The sequence below is a fragment of the Pongo pygmaeus genome, chromosome 9 (assembly GCF_028885625.2).
Source record: "Pongo pygmaeus isolate AG05252 chromosome 9, NHGRI_mPonPyg2-v2.0_pri, whole genome shotgun sequence".
NCBI lineage: Eukaryota > Metazoa > Chordata > Mammalia > Primates > Hominidae > Pongo > Pongo pygmaeus.
The window spans coordinates 122,100,404-122,123,082 of NC_072382.2; the positions used below are offsets into that span (position 1 = coordinate 122,100,404).

Sequence of the window (22,679 nt, forward strand, 5' to 3'; positions counted from 1 at the left end):
AACAAGAATATTTACTATTCCCCAGGCACAGTCTAAAACACTCACACCTCTGCTAACGGTCTTCTCCTTTGAGAATGTCTAGGTTCCTCAGCACCCAGGATTGCCTGTCCTGATCAATCAAGGCAGACACCGTCTTTACCCCATTCGAGCCTCCATTCTTATCGCTCAAACTTACTCTGCTTAGTATTAAAATAGAACCAGAGAAGAAAAGGATTTACCCAAAGTGAAATAAAACAGTTGGTATTTATGTAATGACTTCCACGTGCCAGTCATTGCTCAAAGCACTTTACATACGTAATATTTAAAAATTCTCAAAATAACCATATGAGACAGGTGTTATTACTATCCCCATTCTGAGGATCGAGGAAAGGGAGGCAACAGAAAAGTAACTTGCCCAAAGACATACAAAGCAAGGCTCACTCTCAAGCCTTATGCTTTACTGCCAAGTTGGCGACAGGGCTGACACTGGAATACTGTAACTTCTAATTCTCAGGCCTGAGCACTTTCCTGCTCATCAATTCCTGTTTCACGACTTAAATTCAAGAACGAGGGCAAGAACGATGTCTTACATCCCCCACAATGCCTAGTAAGGGTGCAAGCACTTAGTAGGTACTCGATAAATTGATTGGATGAGCTGTCCCATTGAGGGGAGGGGAGAAATGGATAATGATTTAAACAAACAACAACAGCTAAACAAGAGCAGCGGCCTGCAGGTCTCACGTCACCGCTAGATCCCTCTTGACCCCCCCCCCGCCAGAGAAGGAGGACCCTCCCGCGCGCTTTCGGAACGTCGGTGGCCCGGCTCCGGCTCTGCGCTCCATCCTCCCAGCCAGCAGGTGCCCCCAGACCCCGGCTCCTCCTCCGCCTCCGTCACAGCCTCATCCTCCCCCTCTGGCTCCTCCGCTTCCTGTTGCCGCGATCCGGGCCGGGAGCTGCGGGCGCCCGCGCGCCCGAGGCTTCCCGGTACGCTCCGCCAGGTAACCGCTCGGCGCGAACCGCCCGGCCGGGGTGGGCACCGGGCCCGCGCGGCCCATTGGTGGGGAAGGAGGCGGCAGAGGGCCCGGGCTGGCCTCCGAAGGGGAGCGGGCCTCCTCCTGCCTCGGACGCCCGAGGCCTTCCTGCGCCAGGCTGCGGCGCCAGCGGTATGCAGGGATAACGGTGCCTGGCTCCGGCTCTTGGTCCGGGCGTGGCCGAGCGTCGCAGGCACCGCCGCGCGGAGATGCGATCGCCGTCCCTGCGAGGCCCCGGGGCCCGCGCTCGCCGCCAGCCACGCCTGCTCCAAGGCTCCTCCTCGCCAGTCTGGCCCTGGAACGGGAGAAACCAGGAGAGGAGCCTTGGACCTCTGAGCGGCGATGGCCTCCCAAATGCCCTTCCGTTCTTTGGCAAAAACCAAGAGCAAAAAGCCGAAACCCACACAGGGAGTTCCCAAGGTCACAGAGTTGTGTCTGCCATTTACCAATGTCTGTTCTTTTATTTAAGTGTTTGTAAATGGGCTACTGTCTTCTCTGTTCTGCCAAGGAATTAGGATTCAGAGAAGAGGACTCTAAAAATACTAATAGGCATATCCAAATGAGCTGATCCGCATTACTGGCCAGTGACCCCGGCCTTTAGAAGGAGATAAGGCAGGGCAGTTCTCTTCACGAGGGATACTTTGTATTTCTGGCCCTTACTCTGAGAATTGGCCGTGATGTTTTACAAAGTTTATCTCAGAACTCCATGTCAGAACTGGACCGGACTGTAGAGTTCTTCAGTCCTAGTCTCTTTCTTTCCTTTCCCTTCCTCCTCTTCCTCTTCCTTCTTTTCTTTTCTTTAATTTCTTTTTTTTAAACTGTGGTTCTGGAGGTTAAAGTGATTTGCCCACACTCTTATGGCTAGTCTCTCTAGGGTCAGAGACAGAATTAGAACCCAGGTCTATTATGGACACCTACTGTTTTCTTGAATGGAAATCTGATTTCAGATGAAAGCTGTACAGAACTTGACCTTCATGAAGCCCTCTCTGGATAGCATTCTTGGGAAGTGGCTTGTGTATTGACGTCCACAGATAACTATTTCACTGGTCAGAATAAGGTTAAGCAATAAGCATAGCCATGCAGAAAATGTCTGCTGAGATGAAGCAGATATCTGATATGTTTTTGACTTTTTATTTGTATGTTTCAATGGAGGAGCTAATGAATACTAACTAATAACAACATCTTGCTCATTTTTAGATTTTAGTCCTGTGTGACTGAATTGACTCAGTTATAGTTGTTCTTGTCCTAACGTATTTGTCACCAGTAAAAGTTCCAAGGTACAGCTTTCTGGCTTCATTTCATTTTTAACTGAATAATTGCCTTAAGGATATTTTTAGATCTCAACAAAAACTCCCCAGCTCTTGAACCTTAGAATCCTTCTGCTTCACTCTTGGCAAATCTTTGGGTTGGATTTCAGAACTGAATAAAGCCAGGATTTCCCCCCAACCTCCAAGATGTCTGGACTCTTTGTTTAGTTCTATATTTAAGTTTATCCCAAGTTTTGTTTTTGACTGATGAACCTGTGACCCAAATCCAAACCTCAGCTGAATTTAGTATCAGCTTAAAACCACATTAAACTGCCACGTGTCATGTGACCTCTAGCAGAAACCAACGTGGCAGTGTTCTGTTTTTTCATGACTGCGTTTCATTGGGGTTTTTGAACTGTGAAGACATTATTTAATACATGTGCTTTATTTTCTGTGTATTATTGCCCAAGGTCAGTCATCGCTAGAGGGTTATTATTGACATTTACACATCATAAAATGTGATGTCAGCCTACCAGCTTGGAGTGCAGTTCTTGGTTTCCAGTTTACAACATTCACCAGTCGCTAACATGTTATCTCTGAGGAACTTGGAATGATAAATACAGCCATACTTAAATAGAAGATTCTTGGCTGTGTAGATAAGGAAAATAAGATAAGGCAATATTTTTGAACTATTCTATAATAGAAATGAGGACATATACACAAAATGACCCAATGCTGTTTTCTTAGGGTGCATCCTTTGTTTTTCTGGTTTTGGTCTTTTCATCACAGGATGGCATTAGTTCTGTGTCTGCAGGTGCTGTGCAGCCTGTGTGGCTGGCTCTCGCTCTATATTTCTTTCTGCCACCTGAATAAGCACCGAAGCTATGAGTGGAGCTGCCGGCTGGTCACCTTCACCCATGGAGTTCTCTCTATAGGCCTCTCCGCTTATATTGGCTTCATTGATGGCCCATGGCCTTTTACCCACCCAGGTAGGTAGGGGATTTTCCCTTAGGGATTTATGATTTGGGGGTAGTCTTAGAAGCATGGGACTTTTACACAGAATTTGTACAATATTGAAGACTAATTACCATTATAATTTTGTATTGGAATCCTTATTCTTCTTCATTTTTAACTCTGTTATTGTTTATGTCACCTGTTGTTTCTGCTTTTCGTAACTCTCTACTTTTAAGACAAATTTTAAATTGCTTGTTAAAATTTAATCGGAAATATAAAAACCATAAAGCCAGTATCAACATCTTCCACTACCACCCCCGAAAAGACACAAATAGAACTGTATTATACATAGTTTTGGCAACTTGCAACATTTACTTGACTGTCTATTCAAAAGACAGCATCTTTCCATGTCTATGTTGAGGATGAGATGTTCCTTATCCTTTTTGTTACTAGATGTACAAGTGTTACTTTCGCAAGTATGCAATTTTTTTTTTTTTTTGAGATGGAGTCTTGCTCTGTCACCCAGGCTGGGGTGCAGTGGCTCAATCTCAGCAAGCTCCACCTCCCAGGATCACGCCATTCTCCTGCCTCAGCCTCCCGAGTAGCTGGGACTACAGGTGCCCGTCACCACGCCTGGCTGATTTTTTTTTGTATTTTTAGTAGAGACGGGGTTTCACCGTGTTAGTCAGGATGGTCTCGATCTCCTGACCTCATGATCCACCCGCCTTGGCCTCCCAAAGTGCTGGGATTACAGGTGTGAGCCACCGCACCCGGCCAAGTATGCAAAAATTTTACCCCCTTGTATTAATTGGTTGGGGCTGCCATAACACAGTACCACAGAGTGGGTGGCTTAACCAGATGTTTATTTTCTTAAAATTCTAGAGGCTAGAAGTCGAAGTTCAAGTTGTTAGCAGGTTTGGTTTCTTCAGAGGCCTCTGTCCTTGGCTTGCAGATGGCCGCCCTCCCACTGTGTCCTTCCATGGTCACCTGTGTGTGTGTGTGTGTGTGTGTGTGTATGTATGCATATCTGTGTCCTAATCCCTTCTAAGGATGACAGTCATTGTGTGTGTGTGTGTGTGTGTGTGTGTGTGTGTGTGTGTGTGTGTTTATGTATGCGTATCTGTGTCCTAATCTCTTCTAAGGATAACAGTCATATTGTGTGTGTGTGTGTGTGTGTGTGTGTGTGTGTGTGTGTGTGTGTATGCATATCTGTGTCCTAATCCCTTCTAGGATGACAGTCATTGTGTGTGTGTGTGTGTGTGTGTGTGTATGTTTATGTATGCGTATCTGTGTCCTAATCTCTTCTAAGGATAACAGTCATATTGTGTGTGTGTGTGTGTGTGTATGCATATCTGTGTCATAATCCCTTCTAAGGATGACAGTCATAGTGTGTGTGTGTGTGTGTGTGTGTGTATGTTTATGTATGCGTATCTGTGTCCTAATCTCTTCTAAGGATAACAGTCATATTGTGTGTGTGTGTGTGTGTGTGTGTGTGTGTATGCATATCTGTGTCCTAATCCCTTCTTTTAAGGATAACAGTCATATTGGATTACTCTAATTACCCCATTTTGACTTGATTACCTCTTTAAAGGCCTTATTTCCAAATACACTCACATTCTCAGGTACTACCAGTTAAGGGCTTTAACATATGAATTTGGGGAGGGAGGACACAATGCAGCCCTTAACTCCCCTGGAATATAATTTTTAAAATATTTCTTTAGCTTCTCTTACTGAATTTCTGAGTTTCCCCCCCAAACTGTCAAACTAATGAAAGCAACTGTTAAGCTTTGTGTTTTATATGAAGATTCTAAATGGTTTCAAATATGTCAGGTCCTTAAAACCTATGTTCCTGGACATGAGCACACACTAACTTTTGGGGCCCTCTCCAGAATCTACTTTCAGGATGGGTTAGGGCCAGAGTGTTCAATAACGTAACCCATTAAGCTGAGAAAAAAATCTGACATTCAGGAAACAATGATTCAAGAGTCTGGAAATAAACCTTTAGCAGAGTAAAAAAAAAAAAAAAAAAAAAAAAAAAGTTTAGGATTTTAATTGAAGGAACAAAATAACTGGATTTTATGCTGTTCCACGGAGAGGACACTGAGATTATTGCCTGTGTTCATTGAAGGATGCAAACTCATTGAAGTCTGATTCATCAGAACAGCATTTCCTGGGGTCTGAACATCGTTTAGTTTGATAAAGACTTAGATTTTATATTTTAGTCTTTCTTTGGTCCTCATTAAAAAGCATGTGCCTGCCATTGTTTTTGTTTCTTTAGTGTCTAGTAAGGTTTGAAAGACAACAACATAGGATCCCTGTGCAAGGTAACACAATTCCCAGTCACTCAATTTGCTTCTGTCTTGGTTTGTTTCAGGCTCACCCAATACACCTCTCCAAGTTCATGTCCTGTGTCTCACCTTGGGCTACTTCATCTTCGACTTGGGCTGGTGCATCTACTTTCAGTCTGAGGGTGCCTTGATGCTGGCTCATCACACGTTGAGTATCTTGGGCATTATCATGGCCCTTGTGCTTGGGGAGTCTGGCACGGAGGTCAATGCAGTCCTCTTTGGAAGTGAGCTTACCAACCCCTTGCTACAGATGCGCTGGTTTCTCCGGGAAACAGGGCACTATCACAGTTTCACTGGAGATGTAGTGGACTTCCTCTTTGTGGCTCTGTTCACAGGAGTGAGGATTGGTGTGGGAGCTCGCCTCCTTTTCTGTGAAATGGCCTCCCCCACGCCTAAGTGGTTTGTGAAGGCCGGGGGAGTAGCGATGTATGCTGTGTCTTGGTGTTTCATGTTTAGCATCTGGCGCTTTGCATGGAGGAAGAGCATCAAGAAGTACCATGCCTGGAGAAGCAGGCGGAGTGAGGAACGGCAGCTGAAACACAACGGACATCTCAAAATACACTAGCCAAGGCTTGCTCCAGATTATGGATTGGGTTAAGTCAGCCATGAGAACCAGGTTGGAAATATGACTGTTAACATAATTACGCTTATAACAAACTTAGGTTTCAAAAAAGGGCTAAATGTATTGATCAGTTTGGTCAGTCTTCAAGCCGAGCATATACCAGTATTAAAACACTAACTTCTACAGTAGCACAGTTGTAGAAAGTGAGAATACTCCGTGGTAGTTGGGAATAAGTCAGAACTGTGAAGTGAGTACAACTGGCATTTGTTTTCATTTGTGGTGACCCTGGGTCCTCCTGTCCCTGGGAGGTTTGATGTTCAGGCAGTTTAGAAAGGAACTCGAAAAAGATTAGTGCTATTTCTTGTTCCTTTGAGAAGTAACTCTTTCAATAAACACTTATTTCTGCTTTCCATGTAGCAATTTATCTAAGTTTACTCCATTTACTATAAAGTGAGGGGCTTTCAGGAAGAGACACGCCTTTGACATTCTGCACATTAGATCAGGGAATTGGGTCGCTTAAACAGGGGCGTAGGAGGGCGAGAGTGAAACTGTGGCAGTGTGGGGGAGGGCTACTTACTGAACCTCCTATACCAACTGTGCCAGAGGTGCCCAAGACCACTGCCAGGTTCTGTAATTCTCTGGGAAGACTCAGTGGACTCAGCATATAGTCTTACTCATAGTTTTGGTTTATTATAGTGAAAAGATACAAAGAAAAATCAGTAAAAGGAAAAGGCACCTGAGACAAAGTCTAGGGTAAAGCAAGCACAAGTTTCCAGAGTCCTCTCCCAATGGAATCACACAGGATATGCTTAATTCCCCTAGCAGTGATTTGTGACAACATGTGAATGAGTTGTCTACTGGACAAGGTCATTACAGACTCAGTGCCCAAAGTTTTTACTGAGGACAGGTCATCTAGGCAGCCTTTCCCTGGCAGATAGCAAAATTCAAGACTCAAAAGGAAAGCAGGTGTTCAGCATAAGCCATATTGTTTGCACAAGCAGTTCAGACACAGTAAGCCAGCCTTATCAGTTAATGGTGGGAGCCCTTCCAAAATCTAAGTTCCCAAATGCCGGCCAGTGGCCAACCCTGTCATCAGGCCTCTCCAAGGATAGCAGTTTAGGCCTGCTATGTTAACTCTTTTCTGCACAAAACCTATAGAGTTAGGGCTTTGGATTTGAGATGAATGAAGTGTGGGTAGATTTACTGAGTCCTGTTATATGGGTTCTGCCCTACCAGGAAAACTATGCCAGTTCTCAGGGCTTTTGTGCATTAATCTCCTAGGCATTTGAGGCTATGACTAAATTCCATAGGGATTTATCATGTGGATTCCACTGTGCTTGAGATGGCAGTTTAGATTTCAGCTCTGCTGTACATATTGCAAACTAGAGCCAAAGACTTTAAAGTGTGTACTGGCCTCAGGGGGATGAGGTTAATTTTTTTTTTCATTTTAGATACATTCCCTTTTAGTACTCCTCCTATTTTTCTTATTTTTACTAAAAAGGTACCACTCTATGAACAAACTAATAAAACAAGGCCAGTCTTGGAAGGAAAAAAATAATAATTCTTAGTGTGACAGTCTCCAAGAGAAGCAAGAATATAAGCTTAGAACAAGGGGTTAAGAATCGAGAATTCCTGGGTTCTTTTAACTAATTTTGCTACTCGCCACTTTGGAGAGCTACTCACTCACTTTGGATAGGTTACTTGTTTCTTCTTTGCCTGAGTTTAAACCTATTGTGAATGAATGAAATACCCTGTAGTATATTTCATAGATACATTATGCGGCATTTTATTAATGGAGGTCTTTAATGTAGGGCTTTTATGGAAACATGAAGTTTTTATGTATTTATTGATTATTTATTTTTACCATGTTATTTAAGTCAATGGTGTTTGATTAGCTCAGTGGGTGAGCAAGCGTATGGTGCTACTGGAGTCAAGGCTGGTCAGTAGGAAGCATCAGTCCATTCCATGGCCACTGGTAATCTAACGTAATGAGTGGTGTTTTTTTTGTTGTTGTTGTTGTTGTTGTTTTTTGAGACAGAGTCTTGCTCTGTCGCCCAGGCTGGAGTGCTGTGTTGTGATCTCAACTCACTGCAACCTCCGCCTTCTGTGTTCAAGTGATTCTCCTGCCTCAGCCTCCCGAGTAGCTGGGACTACAGGCGTGTGCCACCATGCCTGGCTACTTTTTGTATTTTTAGTAGAGACGGGGTTTCACCATATTGGCCAGGCTGGTCTCGAACTCCTGACTTCATGACCCGCCCTTCTTGGCCTCCCAAAGTGCTGGGATTACAGGTGTGAGCCACTGTGCCCAGCCATGAGCGGTCTTGAAAATGGAAAATGGTCTTGGCCACAGAAACCAGGCATGAGGGAGTGGTTGGAATGGTATAAAGTCATCACTGTTAAGGAAACAGTAACTTTAAATGCATGTTAACAGGGGGTCTTTAAAAATGAATGTCATTTGGTTAAAGAGTTTTGCTGGGCATTGAGATAATCTGACAGCATCTCCACTTCCTGTTTTTTTGCTTAATCTCCGCTTTTTTTTTTTCTATGATGAGTGCCCCTAAAATGCTGGTAAGCTTCTTTCCAACAAAATTGCGGTCAAAGTAGGATGCTGGGGAATGCTGATTTTAGCAAAAGCTCGTAGAAAAGAGTGGCTTGGCACATGAGCTTAAAAAAAAAAAAGAAAAAAGCTGGCTCTTGAATTTTGGCACAGTGCAACCTGTTCCATACCAGACAAATGAACAGGCTTAATCGGGTACCAATTCTTTTTCTCTCTTACTCCTCAGAAGTGAAGGGACTGCAGATCTTGTTGTTTTGGGGACACTTTCATGGGACTGTATGTAGGTTTTTTTGAATGGTGAGAAATCTGAATAATTGGTAAGGAGAAGGGAATCCCTCACTTCAGCTTTTCTTGATGTTGTTACTAACAACTATGAAAAAACTTCTGAGAGAACAATGTGAACTGAAGATGACTCAGCAGTTAAGACAATGCTAAGTTCTGAAACCACAGGTAAATGAAGGGCTAATTAATGTGTGGTATACTCGGACAAAATGAAGTACTCATTTGCACTGGATTACTATGTAATGATAACGAACACTGTTCAAGAAGGATTTATATTTCCATAAGATTTGTACTAAATTTTATAAAAGTAAAACAACTTTTTATAAATCCAGAGTCTGTCTTTATATTTATGTGGTGGTTTTGCCAAGAAGTTAAAAAAAGCCTTTTGACCTGTAGAAATGTTGACCTGTATTCATACTTACTAGTGAATATCTCTAATCTGCTGTTCATTATCCATCATTCCCCTTATTTTTTTTTATTTTGGGGGGTAACAATTGACATACAGAAAACAGTTTGCCAAAAGAGAGAGGAAGAACCTTAATGTGTTTCTTGTTCTGCCACCTGTTTGGACACTTGTCTTGAAAATGTTGATGTCAAGTGAGTTGACATCAGAGACATCATCTGAAGACAGCTGGAGGCCCTGTCTTGAGGACTGTACTACCAATACCTAAAACAGTCTGGGATGCATAGTAGATACTTAGTAAGCATGTTGAAAGAATGGACAAGAGGATGAGAGTGTGGTTTAGAATAATCCCCACTGGAAAACCTCCTCAAAGAGCACGTCCAGTGGATTGGGTCATCAATGTCATTTTTCTAGGTAAAGTACTACGGACCCTGAGGAGTGTGTTCTACCCAGACTGGCTTGACTTTCTGAAGACATCCTATAGTTACAGCCTTTAGAACAGTTGAGCTACCGGCAGCTTTAAAGAGGCTTTCAGTTTTGTTTTGTTTTTAATCATTAATGCTTTGTAGGTGACTGTAGAGATTTTCATCATTTAAAAAAATTAGTTCTGGAATGAATAACCACTGGCTTACTTCAATCTTTTGCTTACCATCTTCTGAAGCTTTCCCACAGCCAAATGCCGTCTTTGCTCACAGCTAGAACCGTGGGTCTTTTAAGTTTGGAAAAGATCTTGAAAGCAGCTTGCCAAGAGGTTTTGTATGCAAGGAAGAGAAGGTGAATTAGGAAAATTTCCCAGTTTGTTTTATTCCTGAAGCTTAAGTATTGAGGCTTCCCTCAAGTATTAAGGGAAGAGAGGAACTCCAAAATGCATGATTTGATGAGTCATTGGGTTCGATTAATTTTATACTTATACTGTAACATTATTAGAATAGGGGAAAATAAGATACTTAGTACTCTTAAGAAAGATTTATTAAGTTTGGGGATAAGGTTTGCATTTTGGTTAGTGTATATATATATATTTTGGTCAGTATATATATGAATGGGATTCGTTCCAGTTACATGTAAACACTCAATTTAAGTCTTCAGAGTAGAATTGTCATGCTAGGATACACCAGCAGGTGGCAATGTGTCCTGGTCTCATCATTAGGAAAGTGCCTTGGCTAATCTGCTTCTATTCTTTCCAAAAATAAACATTACAAAATTAGCTGGCTGTGCCTTGAACCTAAAAAATCGAGCAATAAAGAGTCGTCTCTGGTCTCTGTTTATCTTTTCCTATTTTTTTCTCCCGTTCTAACTAACGTCAGCGTGAGCTCATGCCTCTATTCGGGGATAATGATCCTTTCATGAACTGTTGCGGAATGACTTTTTGCAACAGCATTGTTAAGAGGTAATTGTTTCCTCTCTCCACATCCACTGTTTATTAGATTTGATTTGCTACTTGGATTCCACAAAATGGCTGAAATCCCTTGCCACCAACATAGGTTTAAGCTCAAAAGTCTGAAAATAGTTGGATAAAGGGAATAGCCACTTTAGATGTTTGCAGGCAGAACTGAAGAACTGTATTATATGTGGTACCTAAATTGTCATAATACTGAATTATTCAATCATAAAACTAGATGGGTATCTAAAGCTCTCTACCCAGTAGGGGAAAAAATCGAGAAACCGTTTGGGAATCCTTCAGAGAGAACCGTAATGCTGTTTACTGGATAAATATACTTCATTTTCTTCTCCTAGTTCTCTCCACAACACGCTTGTTAAGTCGCCATGGAAAGCATCATGCTTTATCAATTTGGCAAATAACACATTTCATTTTGCCAAGGCAGAAACAGCGTACAAGTAATATTTATACCGAGAAGCCCTGGCTGCAGTCCCCAGCTGCTCTCCCGCAGCCCTCCGCCTCCCGTTCCTGTCGCGCTCTCCCCCGGGAGCCGACAGGTGCCCAGGTGAGCGGGGCCTGCGGAGGCAGGGAGGGGCGCCGGCCGGGCACCGGCAGAAAGCGTGCAGCCAGAAGACAGGAGAGAGAGTACATTCCCTTAAGTAATAAAAGTTTCCAGGACAAGGGGGACTGGTAATTTTCAAAGAGCCTCCCGGCACGATGTCCTCGGGATCTGGGGGGCGCTCTCGGGCGGTCTCTGGTGAAAGTCGACTTAGTACAAACTGGACTCGAAGGGACACGTCTCGGTACTCAGAGGCCCAGGCGCCGCGGGAGGTGGGTGGGCCTTCCGGGGCTGCACGGGTCCCACCTCCCTCCGCCCCGTAGGACTACTTTTCCGCTCCCCCAAACCGGGCTCTGGCGGAGGCGTCCGTTCAAGGGCTGGAGCGCGGCCCTGAGCGGCGGAGGGATCCCGGGTGAGGCGGCTTCCCGAAGTCAGAGGGGAGGGGGCCAAAAAAGTCGGCGGGGGGAAGGGAAGCGCGAGCTCGCGCCGGACGCGGCCAGGGCCGGGAAACCAGAACCGGAACCGGAACCCGCGCGCGCGCCCGCGGTTGCGCGGCCCCCACTGCCGCCGGCCTCCTCCGCTGCCTGCGCGCGCGCCCGCGAGGGCCTCCAGAACCCGGCGAGCCGGCCCTGCGCGGGGAGACGCGGCCGCCTCCGCCTCCGCCTCCCGGACCAGGGCTTCCAGGCCGGGCCGGACGGGCATCTCCCGCCCCTCGCGGGGAGCGTCGGGGAGGAGTCGCCGCCTCTGGCGATTGCGGAAGAGTCCGGGCCTCACAGGGATGGGGAGCAGTCCGCGGCGCTGAGAGACCCGGGTCCCTGTCACCTCCGGCCGCGGGACCTCTTCCCCGGCGCCCGCGGCTCGTCCCAGCACCGGGAGCCTGGTGGGGCCGGCGAGCACAGGAGGAGCCCCGGGCCCGGGACATGGAATCGCGCGAGCTCGGCGCGGGACAGCCGGAGGCGCGGCCAACGCTGCGGCCACGAGCAGCCGGCAGCCCCAGATAGAGAGCTGGGAGGGAGGGCCCCGACCCTTGCCGCGGCGGGGAGTTCGAGGCCCCGAGACTCCGGAGGAGGAGCCGACACCCGTCCGTGAGCTGATCCCGCCCCAGCCCCGGCGGGAGTCCCGGGTCCACTTCCCACGGCGCGCGGATTTCCCTCTCTGAGGAAGTTTATCCTTGTGCCTTCTGGAGGATCTCTCGCTAGCTCGACTCACTCTGGACTGACTCACTCCCTGGCTTTCTCAGTTTGTTTTGGGAGATAACTTGTTTTGCTCCAAGCCGCATCCGTTGACCCCTTCCAATCGGATGGTCTAGATGACTGAATGGAGTTTTGAGTTGGACTTTTGTGTCCCTGACGGAGTTGGGCCTGATCCCAGAGCACTGGGGGTGGGGAGGAGGTGTTACTGTAAAATGCAAGTTGGATAAAAGGAGGACCTCTCGCCAAGGGCCCCAATGAGTGGCACACAGTCTACTATCACCGACAGGTTCGTATGAATTCCTCCTTCGCTCGGCCTCCCGGAATCGGGCCCGACCTAGCAGGGGAGTCGGTGATTGCAGATTGCCTTTGGCCAGCGAAGTTGACAGGCAGAGGAAAGAGGGTCGTTTCGGAGCCGTGCAGTTAGCCTGGGGTTGCTGCCGAGTTATCCAGCTGATTGGCTTTTGGAAATGTAATTTTTCCGGAGAGAAACTTCCCTTCCGATTCTCAGAGAAGGGGGAGGCAAAACCATGATTGTGGTTTTCCGTCTGTAGTGTGCATTAGGATTGTGTACTCGTCTGGAAATCAGAGGAGAAGGTCATTTTAGGTGAAGGTCGGTGCCTGAAGTCGGCTCAGTATTGGTGTATTATTTATCAGCTTTAGCCGTGTCCTGCAGTAGATTCTCAAGACAATTACAATTTAGGAATTTCTACCTGTGAACTTAATGTTGAGCCTACTGCATGGTGATCTGGGAACTTGATCTCTTTCAGATGTTGACCTGCACAGTGTTTAATTATTATCTAATAACTTTCCAGAATGTTGACATTACCAGTAAATCACAGGTTCTTGCTGGAAGCAATGCCCAAGAGCTGAAGAAATGAGGGTAAATCATGGGGTTTGCTTTTAATTCTTGTATTTAAATATTTCATCTTCCAGAAACACTTGGCGTTTAAGAGATATAAACCGTAAGCATAGTGTAAGCGCGCAGCTGAATTTGTTGAGTTCTGTGTCTGTCCTTTATAGCACCTACCAGTGTTGCATGGTGGTGGGTGGCGAATTGAGCTAGACCATGTGTGGTTGAAGTGCAGTTTGCTTATCCTAAGTTACTCTTGTTTATAGGGTAAGGGATGAAAAGCATATTGATTCCTTGACCACATTTCATTCTCAATTTAATTATGACACTGCATGCTAGTCCCAAATTTGTCAGCTTGCTTTATTTTTAAGTGAGTCTTCGAATTATTACATCGTGAAAAAATAGATCAAGTAACTGAATTAGCGGGCCAAAGCTCTTTTATGAAAAGTGCAACAATAGTGCTTCTGTACAAAGTAGTCTTAATTTCCTAATAAGAGTTTTACCGAATTGTAAGACTCATTTGTTGATTTTAAAAGGGCCAAATTCCATTATCATACCATAACAGCTACTCCAGAAACAGAACTTCCTCTTCCTGTTGATGCTTTCCAGCATCACATGAATGTTCACTTAAAAGAGTCTGTTAAATATTTAAAGTATTTATATTTACTCTTTGTGTATTTTTCAAAATAGGTTTTCATTTTCAATGAAATAATTTTTAACTTTTCCAGGAATACACTTAATATAATTATTGACAATGCTTATCTTACTTTCTTCTGGTTATCCCCATTTTTTTCCTTTCAGGGTGTTTTGCTTCTGAGAAATCACTTTTACGGGTGTGGGGATAATTGTTTTCCTGGTTCATTCAATTCTTGCTCTTTCTGTTGAGCCTGTAAACAAAAGTCTTACTAGGAACTAATGTAATGTTGGTTTTCATTGCGATGCTGAGGTGTTTCATTTATAGAAACAGAACGAACTCATTCCACACACAAGTGAGTTAAAAGCCCTCAAGTAATGGTTTTTCTTCAGCATTGCTTCTCAGGGATTTTCCTTGTCTTCTCGTTATCTTGGAAGTAGAATCTTGGGATTTGTATCTTCTTTATAACTTAGATGGCATATAAACTTTCAATAAGTATGAAATTATTGAAAGCCTGTTTCTTTTTTTTTTTGCCAGGCACTGTGCTAGGCACAAGAGATTACAAAATGAATATTGTTAGATTAATCTGCAAATTGGTTTGGGCATTAATGTTTTTTGAACTGGTTCAGGTGCTGCTGCCTAATTTTACGTATTTTTTTTTTAAAGAAAAACCCTTGGAAGGCCAATTAATAAGCACTGCTGAGACCTGTTTCATAGGAATTTTTTTTACTAGGGGCTTTTTTTTATTAAGAATTATTCTTATTTGACCACATTTAAATATATTTTGTAAATATAAAGCATCCGTTTGCTGTTGAGAGAGTAGTTGTTCCTAATTTGAATATACGTTGGGGTGAAATCTGGAGGTACTGGTTTAGTATTATTTCTCTGCCAAGGTGTCTTAACAAAGTTATGAGTATATAATAGTTTCTAGCTTTCTGTCAGCCCTACCTCATCCTTTTTTCGCAGTGTCTAACTCTTACTGTAGGTATATTTTGCTGATTCTAGAACTGTTGGAAAATTAACAGCGCCAGTATAGCTTTTTAGATAGAGATCCTTTCAAGTTTGAAGTGCTGTATGTGGTATGGCTTTGTTTCGTAGAGTGTGCAGAACCACCAGGCCAGCTGTGTGAGTTAGAGTTCTTTCATTGTGGTGCTTCTGACTACAGAGTGTGTCTGTCCTCAGTTGAAATCAGACTGGCTGGTTTTGGGCGTTGTTCTGTTTTGCAGTTTATGGCAGGCGACACATGGCTGAACAAGATAAGGGTTTTATTCTTGTGTTAGGGACGTGCTGGGGCTGGGATGGAATTCAGCTATGTTTAGGCTCTGATTGGTCACTTTGGATACTCAGAACTCTGTTACATCCTGTTATTATTTTGCAGTTAAATCACACACATTAACTTGCTCTCTTCTCTTTCCCTTCATCTTTTACTCCCCAGTCCGCACCCCTTTTCTTAAAACCTAAAACTCAAACTTTTTAAAAGACTTTAAACTCAAACTATGTTCATGGTAGCTATTACTTCTATGTAGTATATCTAAACAGCTTTAAAAAAAATGCTAAGCAATTTATGAGCCCTGGAGTCTGTAGTTTTCATCGTTTAGAATGAGCACTTGACAAGTGTAGAAATGTCTGATTGCTGCTTTTTAGTCTGCATTGATTGCTGCATTCAGTCTTAAAATATATCCTAATTGTTTCCAATCCTCCTACATCTCTTTCTTGTATCCCTGAGAGTTTAGGGGTCCTATAGCAATTGGAATTTCTTCTGAGAGGTAGAGAGGAGAGAATGCCCTTACCAGTAGACTCAGTAAATGATTTCAGGCCAGTGTCTATAACATTGAATTTTCAGGGACAGTACAGGTAGGAAAGTTACAAGGTTCTTCCTTGAAATAAATGGACTTTTGTTTTGGCTAGGGCTTATGAATTTTGTAGTTTTTGATTTATAGATAAAGACAGGTTTTTGATATAATTTTTTTTAAAGCACTGAATTCAGCTTTAAGCTGTTTAACTTAAGCAAATTTTTAAAGTGAGTGTGGAAACCTGTGACTTTATATGCCTGTACCCAGTAATTAATGATACTTTTCATTAATGATACTTCTTCTGTCAAAATTGCTATATAATGCTTTTGATTAAAAAAATAGCTACTCATGTTTATATGTTATTTTCAGCGTTGCATGAGTCATCTCTCGGCAAGGTGAAATTATTTGTAACCTTTTCTTGTAAAGTCAGCCAGTCCATAAATACAAAATTGAAATGGGGGCCAAAGATCACAGTGTTAGTTTTGTATTCAGTTTTATCTTTGCCTTTTTAGTTCAGTATAAAATCTTGAGTCATAAAGGTATGCAATAGTACATTCGCTTGTACGGTTTTACATGAGTCAACATGCAGAGTCTAAAGTAACTTTTTTTGAAAGTACAGCGTTGTAGTCTTCCTGATTAATGGTACATTTATATGATGTTCATATTCAGTGAGGTGACAAGAGAAGCTTTATTTGAAATCATTACAAAAATATGTTAACCTTGGAATACCACTTAACACATTGGTGGTTTCCAGTTGTTAACATGTATATACCATCGAGTTAACATGTAGGTTTTTTTTTTTTTTGAGTCTTGCTCTGTCACCCACGGTGGAGTGCAGTGGCGTGATCCCCTCACTGCAACCTCCACCTCCCAGGTTCAAGCGGTTCTCCTGCCTCAGCCTCCTGAGTAGCTGGGATTATAGGCACCCACCACCACGCCTGGCTAATTTTTGTATTTTTAGTAGAGACGGGGTTTCACCATGTTGGCTAGGCTGGTCTTGAACTCCTGACCTTAGGTGATCCACCCGCCTCGGCCTCCCAAACTGCTGGGATTACAGGCTTGAGCCATCGGCTTCCCAAAGTGCTGGGATTACAGGCTTGAGCCACCGAGCCCAGTGTTTTTTTTGTTGTTGCTGTTGTTGTTTTTTAACTAAGTTTGAGTTTTCAGTTTAAAAAATGAAATTTGAGGCAAACATTCATTGAATCCATAAATGGTGAATTTTACATATTTTTCTGTGGAGCATTGCGATTCCAGGGAAAACAGTTGGAAAATATTTCCTTGTACATATGTGGTTGCCTCTTCTAAATGTCATCCAGTGGTGGGTATGAATTGCTTCCCAAACTGATAGGGGTCACAGAAACAGCAAGATAACATACTGGTTCCCAGAGGTAATTGAGGGGACTCTTTTGCATCATGGTTGTCTGACATTATTAGAAATATTTCTTATATACTTGCTTGTTTCCTAGAAATTGACCATGACACATTTTCAAGAATAGTAGCTTAACTTCCTTTGGTCTTTTCTGTTAAAACTTGGTTTTGATGGTGTTCCTGAGCTTTATTTGAAGACATGCTCCTTTCCCTTATAATAATTACAGGTTTTCAAAATAGTGCCATGTGAATTAAAATTTTTAAATCAACAAAATTATATTTTTGCCTTCTTTTGAGTAAAATACCATCATGTATGTAATGATATCCTGTGGTAGTATAATTCTTTAACATTTACAATATTTTCAGTTCAGTACAGGGCAGATCATGTTTCTGTCATTTACACTTTAAGCTAACTCAGACAGTTTAAGTCAAGATTTTAAGTCAAGATTATAAAACTAGAAAGGGCAGACCCAAGATTTTAACATAGATTTTCTGGCTCTCAAGTCGCCCATTTTTTTTTTTCATTGTAAATTATTGTCTTTCTTTGTACTATATTTTTCTGTGCTATTTTCCTTTAGTAACTCTCCAGCTTGATGAAGTCAGTTGGATTTTTCTCTTACAGCATAGTTTCTAATACCTTACCCATTCTAATTTTAAATATCTCTTGAGGATAAAGCTTTTGTCACTTCCTCAGGAGACTGAAGTGCAATCTGATAGATCTTGCTGTCAGGAAGTTTTTCCTGATCTTTAGGTCTAACTTTTCTTTTAAGTTGTCCTGTTACTTGTATGTACTTGCTGTACTAGGCTAAATAATGCTCTCCTCCCATTTTATGTTTCTATGATTCTAAATGTTTCAGACGGTTATTCATTATCCTTTCCGGTCCCCTTCCCTTACACTTTGCTTAGCCAAGCTGTATGCTTTCTGTTGATCCATTGTCTAAAAATCAACTTGTTTATCTTAATATTTTATTAGCTTTTTCTCAGTTGCTCTCCTACTGCAAAAATATGGATAAAGAGATTCTCAAGGTCATTTTGATTCACTTTTATTTTAGATAGTCTTTAGAATGGATATGAGATACGTCACAGTCCAATGAAACAAATTTATACAAACAGCATGATTACCAAATCAACTAATTAAGCAATTACTCATGTTCTAAAAGGCTTTTTTACAAAGCGATTCTTTCAAATATGTGTACCCTCAATGTAACAAATGTTATCGATTCTATGACAAAAGGGTAGGGTATAGAAATAATGTTAGCCACCTTTGATTGAAAATCATCTTGTTGCAATATGATGAGATACATCAGGAAGTTGTTTCTTATTTTTTCCAGTGATTTTTCAGTCCATTATCTTAAATTGTAGGTCAAAACATTCCTCAATGTTTGGTTTATTTTTACCTTATTGTTTTGTCTCCTCTTATTTCCACGTTAGTGAAATAGCAGTGCTTAGCAGTATTTTTTTTCAGTAAAATGGATATTGTGAAAATTGAAATATTTTACTTTCTTGCTGTTGTATTTACAAGAATTGTTAATGACAAGACATTGTAACAGAAAAAGTGCATATTTAGATTATTATAAAATCTATAAGACTGTAGACCTTTTGAATATTTTATTAGCATATTTTCTTTAGTACTAATTTAGTTTCAAATTATTGAGATAGATGTCCTTGTTTTGTATTTTGCTAATATTAATATTTTGTATTTTGGTAATACTAAAATTTGCAAATATGCCAAATTTAGAGCATTTTACTTTTTCAACTTAGAATATCTGTAGTCATCAAGATAGTCATATAGGAAAGACCTCTGTAAGGCAGCTTCTAACTCCAGTAGAAGCCTGTGAAGCTAGTGCCTGGTCAGAGGCTGTGCCTAAATTGCGTGAGTATATAGTGTTGACTTTTGGTAAAAGAAAAAATACACTAACTTTACCTCTTGAATTAGCATGCACCAAATGCAGTTTAGATTCATACCAAAACAGGATCTTTTACTAATTCAAATGCTGAGTCCTGGTTTTTGAGATCACAGTCACATGACAGGCCTGGGTGGCTTCTCAGTGTCTAGAGACAAGCAAATCTTCTGGCCAGTGAAAAGTAGATTTCCTGTCTTGGACTGCAAGTAACAATTCATGTAGAAATTGGAACTATATAAGAGAGCCTGGTTTTAGTTAATGCTTTCAATTAGCTGCTTGTCACACTGCTTTTTCTTTTGATGTTATATAACACATTAGAGTCATTTAAAGGTACGCTCTGATACTACAGTTTTTGTCAAATATTACATATAAATGTTGATTTTACATTCATACACTCAAAAGATCAAAGAGTACTTTGTAGATCTTTATGGATTTAAAAAAATGTAGATTATTTTGTTGTAGAAAAACTGGCCAGGCGTGGTGGCTCATGCCTGTAAATGCCAGCACTTTGGAAGGCTGAGGTGGGCGGATCACTTGAGGTCAAGAGTTCAAGACTAGCCTGGTCAGCATGGTGAAACCCTGACTCTATTAAAAATACAAAAATGAGCCGGACCAGGTGGCACATGCCTGTAATCCCAGCTACTCAGGAGGCTAAGACAGGAGAATCACTTGAACCCGGGAGGCGGAGGTTGCAGTTAGCCAAGATTGCGCCGCTGTACTCTTACCTGGATGACAGAGCAAGACTCCGTCTCAAAAAAAAAAAAAAAAAAAAACTGGAGACTTCATCAGCCCCTGAAGGAATGATACCTGAAATTGATCTTGTAATGCAGAAAGTGGCTATATGTTGTCCAGAAGAGTAACAGATACCCCAAATACACTTAATAACACAAGAAATCCTGTGAAGGTGCTTAGACATATCCTTCCATAGATTTTAGATGGGTTATCTGCCTATGTTCCAGACACAAGCCGATATGTTGTGGTTTGCCCAGTACAGTCTCTGTGGTTTACTCAGAGGAAGTGGTTCTTGTGGGTGAAGGTCTGATCTTTTCAGAGATTGTTGGTGGCATATGCACTGTCAGCCTATTTCCTGTTTTATTGGCTGTTTAGCAAGACCTTCTTAGGGCAAATGCTGCTGAAGAGGTATTTAAATATTTTGTATTGGCAGGATAGATGATTATAATGATGTATTATTATATCACTACTTCTCAGGTGATACAAGAGTTAAATTAATGTTTGTGAAGTGCTTTGAGATCCTAGGATGAAAAGTACAGACATGTTCTTAGTCATTTGCAGGTTACTGCTGTGTTCAGATATTGCTCATGTTACTGCTATGTTCATGTAGTAAAGTGTTACTCTATCAAACTTGATTTCTGTAACCAAGTGTTGTTTTATCACCACAAGAGTCATGATTAGAATTTTTCCCCTTTTTTTCCCTTCTTTCAATGCTCCTTTATAATTTTACTCTATAAGAGTTTCCTTAATAGATTCCTTGCTCTAGGACTGGTTAAGGCATATTTACCAAACTTAACACCTAGCAAGCTTGTCCAACCTACCTTATTTTGCTGTTGTTCTTCTGTTTTGTTTTGTTTTAGGCTTTCAGCAGCCTGAAGCCATAGTTTTTAGTTTCTGTCTCTAGTGATAAAACGGAAAGAGGGATGAGGAAGGGGCTTTACTGGCCCAACCAGAAACAGAAACTAAGAACCCATGACTGTATTCTCTCCCTTGGACACCCGTGACTAGAGCAAACTTCTTTGCCAGTTTAACTGGCATACTAAAATAATGAAATTGTGAGAATTTCCTTTGAGGTTAGTAACTGTACCATCCATATACAAAACACTATATTGCTTTGCTGAAAGCTGAAAGTGAGCAAACTGATAGAAATGCATATAACAGGCCGGGCACGGTGGCTCACGCCTGTAATCCCAGCACTTTGGGAGGCCGAGGTGGGAGGTTCACGAGGTCAGGAGATCAAGACCATTCTGGCTAACACGGTGAAACCCCATCTCTACTAAAAATACAAAAAATTAGCCGGGTGTGGTGGCGGGTGCCTGTAGTCCCAGCTACTGGGGAGGCTGAGGCAGGAGAATGGCATGAACCTGGGAGGTGGAGCTTGCAGTGAGCCGAGATTGCGCCACTGCACTCCAGCCTGGGCGCAGAGTGAGACTCCGTCTCAAAAAAAAAAAAAAAAAAAAAAAAAAAAGAAATGCTTATGTCATACTCCTAAATATATATATACAGTATTTAGCCTTGGACATTAAAAAAATTAACAATGAATAGGGGGGAGGCTTTATTTAAAGCTAAATTGTTAGCTAATACTTGAGTTCTTCAAGGGTATAAGAATAGTTCTTACTCGTTTTTAAGTAATTATCGGTAGCCTTATTATATTTTTATTTTTTAATACTGAAAAGCAGAAGAAAGAAAAATAAATGGCCCAAATGATCCAGCTACCCAGATGCTGCTGCTCAGGTTAAACACACACACGCATACAGACACAGAAAATTCAAATCATGTAAAATGGTATAAAAAAAAGTATTCCTACACACGTGTTGGTTTTCATACCCTCTCCTCATAGGTAACAATAGTTAATTTTTTTGGTTTATCTTCTGAAACATTTAAAAAATATACCAGCCTATAATTTCATTTTTTGCACCTACTCCATAATAAGTGTATCTGTCCTCTTTTGCTAGGTTATGCTGCTATAGCAACACTATCAAATTTCAGTGGCTTACAACACTGCTTTTCTTCTTGCTTATGCTACACTTTGTCAGCTGTGGATTGACTGCAGCATTGCTTCACGTTTCTTATTTTGGAACCCTGGCTGAAGGAGCATCCCCTGTCTGGGCTGTGCCATTATTGTGGGTGAGGGAAAGACAAGAAAACAGATGCAGACGTACAATGGCTCTTAAAGCTTTTCACTCAGTCATGGTGTATGTCACATCAGCTCACATGTCAGTGGCCAAAGCAAGTCCTATGGTCAGAGCTCACTGTCAGTGGGGTAGGGATGTATAGTCCTTCCACAGGTGGCATTGCAAATTGCATGATAACAGATAAGGCTGTATAATCCTCTTAAGGAAAGTGGAGGTTAAATAATTTAGAAGAATAAATAATATAGTCTACATCAACAAGTTCAGTAAGTGCTTGTTAAATGGGTTATTTGGAGTCTATGAAAGTTTCTTTTTTTTTTTTTTTTTTTTTTTTTTTAGTGGGAAATTCAAACATAAACAGAAGTACAGAGAATGGTATGATGAACCTCCCTGTTCCCTTCATTACTTCAGCAGTTAATATGTGGACAATCTTGGTTTATCTGTTTTCTTTCCCCCCTTCTCACTGGATTATTTTGAATCAGTTTTTGGATATCATAATTTCACTTACAAGTATTTCACTAAGTATTTTTAAGAGATAATGTCTGAACGTGTGACTTCTCATAGTAAACTATTACTGTCTGATAGGGTGAGGTAATACTACTGTAGACTGACAGGTGTCAAGCAGCAGAGCACGTTCATAGAGTGTATCTAGAATTTGACAGCCTGAACTTGTTTTGATTTCATTTTGAGTATTTCTGGAGGAGGCTTACAACAGAATGTCATCTATTTTTCCAGCCTCTCCTTTTCTTTCTTTCTTTCTCTCTGTCTCTCTC

General features: G+C 41.9%; 2 protein-coding genes across 9 annotated transcripts in view; both read left to right on the plus strand.

Moving 5' to 3' along the window:
* Positions 1-770: 770 nt before the first annotated feature.
* Positions 771-9,287, plus strand: TLCD5 (TLC domain containing 5). Of its 5 annotated transcripts, none has more exons than XM_054440724.2 (3): positions 771-977; positions 3,047-3,246; positions 5,586-9,287. In XM_054440724.2, the coding sequence occupies exons 2-3, from the start codon at positions 3,048-3,050 to the stop codon at positions 6,122-6,124; spliced, it is 738 nt and encodes a 245-aa protein (XP_054296699.1). In that variant the 5' UTR covers positions 771-977; position 3,047; the 3' UTR covers positions 6,125-9,287. The 5 variants fall into 5 exon arrangements, with proteins under 5 accessions (XP_054296699.1, XP_054296700.1, XP_054296701.1 ...); XM_054440725.2 differs by having other exon boundaries at positions 3,058-3,246; XM_054440726.2 differs by having other exon boundaries at positions 809-977; positions 3,072-3,246.
* Positions 9,288-11,655: 2,368 nt separating this feature from the next.
* The window catches only part of ARHGEF12 (Rho guanine nucleotide exchange factor 12), a 154,288-nt gene continuing 143,264 nt past the window's right edge, over positions 11,656-22,679 (plus strand). The window contains exon 1 of one of the 4 annotated variants that reach the window (XM_054437882.2): positions 11,656-12,779. In XM_054437882.2, coding sequence (XP_054293857.2) covers positions 12,748-12,779 — 32 coding nt within the window. In that variant the 5' untranslated portion in view covers positions 11,656-12,747. The remainder of the gene's footprint in view (positions 12,780-22,679) is intronic. The other 3 variants (XM_063671504.1, XM_054437881.2, XM_054437883.2) reach the window with 3 other exon arrangements.

What these genes read in the sequence shown, in the direction of transcription:
- TLCD5 (XM_054440723.2), top strand. Translation starts at nt 2,982, where the DNA reads ATGACCCAATGCTGTTTTCTTAGGGTGCATCCTTTGTTTTTCTGGTTT. An exon ending in ATGGCCTTTTACCCACCCAG is followed by an intron (nt 3,247 to 5,585) that starts GTAGGTAGGGGA and finishes GGTTTGTTTCAG; the next exon opens with GCTCACCCAATACACCTCTC.